Below are 6,394 nucleotides of genomic sequence, written 5' to 3'. Positions count from 1 at the left end.
ATCAGGGAAACTAAAATCTTGTGCTTTTTTGACAATAAATGAGAGGGAAAATCACAAGGTTTGCAGTTCTCAGTATTATTCACTAATCATGAGAACATGGACAGGTAAATCTGATATTCAATTTCCTCATCAGTAAAGTAAAAATAACAGTATCTGCCTTCCCTGCTTCACATTGTTGGTTTGGGAAAATGGATAAAAGGCATTTAATAAATGATGAAATATAAAATAACATTTGTTTGTTTCTACTTACAAAGGCAAACCCTAGCCAGTTACAAATAGGTATTTACTTTCCCTTGGGTAACTCAGTTTCAACAACTGCAGCACACACACACACACACACACACACACACACACACACACCCAAAAAAGGGAATTCGGGGGCACCTGGGTGGCTCAGTCAGTTGGGCAGCTGACTTTGGCTCAGGTCATGATCTCACAGCTTGTGACTTCGAGCCCCACAGGCCCCACGTAGGGCTCTGTGCTGATTTAGAGCCTGGATCCTGCTTCGGATTCTGTCTCCCTCTCTCTCTGCCCCTTCCCATTCACACTCTGTCTCTCTCTCTCTCTCTCTCTCTGTCTCAAAAATAAATAAATATTAAAACAAAAATTAACATCCAGATGGCCAACTGATGATGATAAAATGCTTAACATCACTCATCATCAGGGAAATACAAATCAAAACCACAATGAGATACCACCTTACACCTGTCAGAATGGCTAACAGTAACAACTCAGGCAACAACAGATGTTGGCAAGGATGCAGAGAAAGAGGATCTGTTTTGCATCGTTGGTGGGAATGCAAGCTGGTGCAGCCACTCTGGAAGCAAAGTATGGAGGTTCCTCAAAAAACTAAAAATGGAACTACCCTACAACCCAGCAATTGCACTACTAGGCATTTATCCAAGGGATACAGGTGTGCTGTTTCGAAGAGATACATGCACACTCATGTTTATAGCAGCACTATCAACAATAGCCAAAGTATGGAAAGAGCCCAAATGTCCACCGATGGATGAATGGATAAAGAAGGTGTGGTATGTATATACAATGGAGTATTACTCGGCAGTCAAAAAGAATGAAATCTTGCCATATACAACTATGTGGATGGAACTGGAGGGTATTATGCTAAGTGAAATTAGTCAGAGAAAGACAAAAATTATATGACTTCACTCATATGAGGACTTTAAGAGATAAAACAGATGAACATAAGAGAAGGGAAGCAAAAATAATATAAAAACAGGGAAGGGGACAAAACATAAGAGACTCTTAAATATAGAGAACAAACTGAGGGTTGCTGGAGGGGTTGTGGGAGGGGGGATGGGCTAAATGGGTAAAGGGCACTAAGGAGTCTACTCCTGAAATCATTGTTGCCCTATATGCTAACTAATTTGGATGTAAATTTTAAAAAGTAAAAAATAAAACAAGTTAGAAAAATAAAGTTAGTTTTCTCTACTAAAAAAAAAATTTTTTTAAGGGAATTTGGAAGCCTTAATGCACGTTCTATGCACTCCATTTTAGCACTTTTGTTGACTTAGTTCAGCTCAAAGTATTTGTCTGGAAACACACCTTTATAATCCAGGGTAAAATTCATTTTATTTTCCTGTTTACTTTTCAATAAGAAACTTGAATATATGACATTTTGATTGTGTGATATTTTGACTATTTTTTAATAAGACATTTTTGTGTATATCATTTTGCTTCATCAGCCTGCCTGTTTCTGATTGCCACAGGTTCTCTATGGAAGTCTCAACCAAAACTGTGGCATTTCCACTTTTCCCCAGGCTTCTGCTGATTTCTTTTTAATTAATATTTTAAACAAAGTTAGCACTTTGTTAGTAATATTTTTAAAAAGTTAGCACTTTTCCAGCTTTATTTTATACAGTAAGAAAGGCTATTTTGTCTAAAACCTCCTGATTAGTGATATTAATCAGATTAATATCTAATATTAAATATTTAATATCTAATATCTAATATTAAAACCACGAGATTAGTGACATTAAAAACAACAACAAAATTTCTCATGGGTATACAATTTTTATTTGAATCTGATTTACTTTTCAATGGAAATTATAAAATGCATTTACTTCTTTATTTTAAAAATGTGACTTAACATCTTAATGTGAATTATAAAACATGATAAATCTGCAGATCAAAATTGGGCTATTTGCAGTAAAAAGTTTTAAAACAAGTTTTTAAAGCACCATTTTCCACCTCCACAACAAAGATAACCTTTTAATTCGTGATCACCCATGCTGTAATAGCAGGATAACACTGAGACTTGAGTAAATAGAAAAATTGTAGAGCTTTTCGAACCCCAGATCAGGAACATTTCTATGCCTTCTCATAGTGGCGAACAGCAACCACATCACCAAAAGTGAGAGTCTGAAAGATGCAAAAAGAATCAAGTCTTTTTATACAAGAATATCAGTAGCTGAACTTTCTAAAGATGATCATATATAATTTACATATTATGCAAACGAATGTCATTGACAAACATTAAATGCTGCATAAGCTCTTCCTTTCTTAAAATAAAAAGAAAAGAAACTTTATTTACTGAGTGAATAATATCATGTATATATAGTTTATGTCTCTAAAAGGAAAATGAAGCAAAAAAACTGACATTAACTAAGTAGATTCAGGTCAAAAGAATTCCTTTTCCCTTAAATTATCAGGGTAATCAAATTAGCTGTCTGCTTTGAAAGTGAATGGAATTTATAATAGGTTTTCATCACATAAATTGTGAAGAATTTTTAGAAAATCCAAATCATTTGGGGAAATGGTATTTGGAATGACTTGTGTCAAAGTCATCAGGAAAAGTAAATGTACAAATGTTCTCATTGCTTTGGTTGTCATATTTCAGCTGATGTGAACCTACGTGCCTGGGTGGGTGTAACATGGAACATGGACTCTTATGTCAAATTGGACTGAAAGAATTTCTATAAAATCTCTTTACAAAATCTAGGAGTTTTTTTAGGGTTTGTTATTTACATGAATTGACATGATTTTCAAGAGCATAGCATGCCCTTGTCATTCATTGCTTTAATCTCCTTTTTTTGAACTCAGTCTTGCCTGATCAGTCAGTTATAAGCTATCCACTTTTCTGTCTTCGGGGTGGGGGGGGGGGTGGGAAATGGAGATAAAAGAATAAAGGAGAAGCTCAGACTGAATCTTTTATAAACAAATCCTTTCTTTTGATGATCACTGCAGAAATATGTGGGTAATATTCATTACCATAAGAGGAACACTGCCCCTCTCTTCCCATCCCATGGAAAGAAGTATGAATAATGTAAGCCCTGTGTCTCAATCTAGAACAGCCCTGATTGCAACAGTTAAAGGGAAGAGAAAAAACAGCAGTCAATTTCCTTAAATCACAAAAACAAAAAACCCTTTCTTCTATTATCTTAGAAGGAATAGGTAAAGCAATACCCACCCACCCTCGAAAATCCCCAAAATGATACATTGACTATTTCAATGTCATCAAAATACCATTACTCAGTTCACAAAAATGTGTCTAGAATGTTAGATTAATGCATAACATTTTCCCCAGTTTATGATGCTACTACATCATTAGAGATTTTTTTAAATTTTATATTTTTATAGTTTTTACATGACTACTGGTATTGAATGGAAATATTTACAAGGCACGATGCATCAAAAGAAAGACTAGAAGGAAGTAACATCAAAATGGTTCCCTCTAAGGAGGAACTACACTTTTCTGTTATATTCTAAATTATCTGCACTGAGCTTATGGAACCTGCATAAACTAAAATATAAAAAGTGTCAAGATCTCTTATTTATTACAGTAGCTGTAAAGTAATTTTTTGGATATTCAGTCAACTTGATACTCATAGTAATTTATCAGTCTTATTCATATGTTTTCATGAGTATTTTTATATTTAGATTTCATTTGAGGTTTAGACATTCACAGTAATACTACACAAATTCTTTCTTTGACAGTTTTAGCTAAATCGATGGCAACTTCTGAAAACCACGCTTGCATAGAGTTTTTCTTTTTTTTTTCTATAATTAAAGAAGCAGAGCTGATGATACAATTCACCAGGACATTTTTATGTCTTCTGTTTTACACATGATCAAAGAAGCTTGCTGGAGACTTACTGTTATTAAAGAAGGGTGGGAGAGAGAGAAGGGGATGGGAACTAGGAGAGGAGTGAAAAGCAAGAAGAAACAAACAGAGAACTGCCTTTACTTACCATAACCATTTTGCCATCCTTAATTTCTCTTACGAAATTTGTTTCTTTGCCATCCCATTTCTGTACATGAACAAGTTTGTCTCCATCCAGGCTAACAACAGACTGAGACCAACAACAAAATGCAGAACATAGCAAAAGGTACAGATTAAATTTCTGCGATGAAAGTCAAGTGAAGTGGTTTTTGAAGGAATTATAGAATTGAATGAATGGTGATCAACTAATTATCATATTAGTACCATATCCTCTGTGGCTTCTAGAGTCATTATGATAGTAAACTAATAATTCATAATTTCATTGAAGTGTGTACATCTAGATGCAAAAATTTCATATGTTAGAAATAAAAGTCCTGAACAAGTACTCTCAGACTAGTCACTCTACTCTTGTAAACAAAGCCTTCAGATGAGGCAAACAGTTTCGTTAATCTGAGGCAATCAGCGACATTAAGCAAAATACAATCTTTATTTTAAATGAACACTCTTACTTTCTGAAATACAAATATGAAAAGAAAAATGTAGAGTAAGAGACAGATAGATTTGAGATTTGAGCTATAGCCAGTACCCATATATGTGCACTAGAATGCAAAATTAATCCCGGTGGTGTCCTCTCTGAACTGAAATACTGAGAACTTTCTCTACTCCCATCATCTAAACACGAGAAACATCAGGGATCTCTTTTTATTCCCTCCTCCCCATCCCCACCCCAGAGAAGGAGCGGTCCTTACCTTACAGTTTCTGTCATCTGCAGTGGTTTCATCAAACTCTTCTCCCAGATGGAAACTAATCTCTGTGTTTTTGAATGTGCTTTGTGTCCTGATCACCACTTTGTCCCCCTCCTGACTGACGATCACTGTTGGTTTAGTCACATTTCCCACCTGCCTAGTGGCAAAGCCCACACCTAAAAAAGCAATGCAGTTAGCAGCGACTTCCAAAATAACTCACATAGCAGGAATCTCCTTTCCTATCCTGGAATCCAGGCCCTCGAGTGTAAGTTTCATCAGGACACGTTTAGTCCGTTAATTATGCAGTATGACTACTGATGAGCTATAATACGCGGATGCTTAATTGGATGCACAAATGATAAGTGGATGCTGAAAACAAAAAGGCACAGAAGCTTCACATCCTCCCCCAGACTACCAAATGCACTGTTATTTAGCCCTGGGCAAGAAACCAGGCAAACGCCACATTAAAAATCCCTTCAGTGGGAAATGCATAGCCTAGGATTCAGTTATGACAACATGATCTTTCTTTGTCACTTGGCAATCTAATAGGAGAAAAAAAGGAATTGGCACTACTGAACCTTCAGGTTAAGAAGAGAACAGCACATCTTATTTTTACCTACCTAGAGCCTTCATGTACTCATCAAAGTTCTGGCTGTCCGTCAGCTTCCAGGTAGCACAGAAAGCCTCCACCATCCTTGCCCTTTCCTTTTGCTTTGAAGACAGATAAAAGAGACAGGAGGGAGGATCTCTGGATCTTATTGCCACTGCAATTCTGTAGACCCCTTTGCACCTCACAGCAGCTCCTGCCTTCTTATTTGGAAAAGATGCAGGCAGAAAGCCAAGGATTTGAATTGCAAACACACCCTTCCAGTGTCCCCCTTTACTGGAGGCTGTTGCCAGGGGGAGGGGGTGGGAAGGGGGGCTCAAATGAGGTTCCAATCCGCTTTGTGATTGGCTCAGGCCACTGGGTTAGCGGAGTAGGTCGAGTTCCTCCTTATCCACACTCGGCAGCCCTTCTCCCTGAGAAAGCTGTGCTAGGAGTCAATGGGGCTGGAGGCAGGGAACGGGGAAAATGAGAGAGGGTCTTTCAGGTTCAGCTCGAAAACTTGGCAAAGACAAGTTCAGACTGTGAGGAAAGAAAAAAGATGCACAATAGGACATTCAGATTGATTTCCGTTAATGGCAAAGCTGGTTACAAATGAGGGCCCCCTTTAAAGAAAACCACTGAACTGCCAGACTTTTCAGACAAAGGAGGCTGAATAGTGTCTTTTATTTTCTCTCATATTTACAGGGAGAGCAAAACACAAGCCAGAATGTTCCAAACTAGGAAAAGAAGAGGAGGAGGAGGTGTGAATGCCTTCCCTAGATTGTACAACTAGAAGGCTACTCCAACTGAGTATCAATGGGACGCTAACTAATTTTGGCCTCTTCCCAGCACAAACTGAGTGAATTTAAAGATCCATTGTCC

At 37.2% G+C, this 6,394-nt stretch overlaps 1 protein-coding gene across 1 annotated transcript; it reads right to left on the bottom strand.

Annotated features, from left to right (window-relative positions):
• Nucleotides 1-2,011: 2,011 nt before the first annotated feature.
• FABP7 (fatty acid binding protein 7) lies at nucleotides 2,012-5,815 on the bottom strand. Its single transcript, XM_045499448.1, has 4 exons — nucleotides 5,547-5,815; nucleotides 4,930-5,102; nucleotides 4,209-4,310; nucleotides 2,012-2,379 (listed from the first exon to the last, which is right to left on the bottom strand). Exons 1-4 carry the CDS (start codon nucleotides 5,617-5,619, stop codon nucleotides 2,329-2,331), a joined length of 399 nt encoding a protein of 132 aa, XP_045355404.1. The 5' UTR covers nucleotides 5,620-5,815; the 3' UTR covers nucleotides 2,012-2,328.
• Nucleotides 5,816-6,394: the final 579 nt, after the last annotated feature.

This window comes from Leopardus geoffroyi, chromosome B2, assembly GCF_018350155.1.
Source record: "Leopardus geoffroyi isolate Oge1 chromosome B2, O.geoffroyi_Oge1_pat1.0, whole genome shotgun sequence".
NCBI classification, from domain to species: Eukaryota; Metazoa; Chordata; class Mammalia; order Carnivora; family Felidae; genus Leopardus; species Leopardus geoffroyi.
The sequence above is the reverse complement of the archived record's forward strand: the minus strand, read 5'-3'. Positions and strand labels throughout refer to the sequence as shown.

Excerpts from the sequence above, each read along its gene's own strand:
- FABP7 (XM_045499448.1), bottom strand. The coding sequence starts at position 5,619 with ATGGTGGAGGCTTTCTGTGCTACCTGGAAGCTGACGGACAGCCAGAAC. Across the intron at positions 4,311-4,929 it reads CAGATGACAGAAACTGTAAG|TCTGTTGTTAGCCTGGATGG; the intron begins GTAAGGACCGCT and ends TGTTGGTCTCAG. Across the intron at positions 2,380-4,208 it reads AGGATGGCAAAATGGTTATG|ACTCTCACTTTTGGTGATGT; the intron begins GTAAGTAAAGGC and ends TGCATCTTTCAG.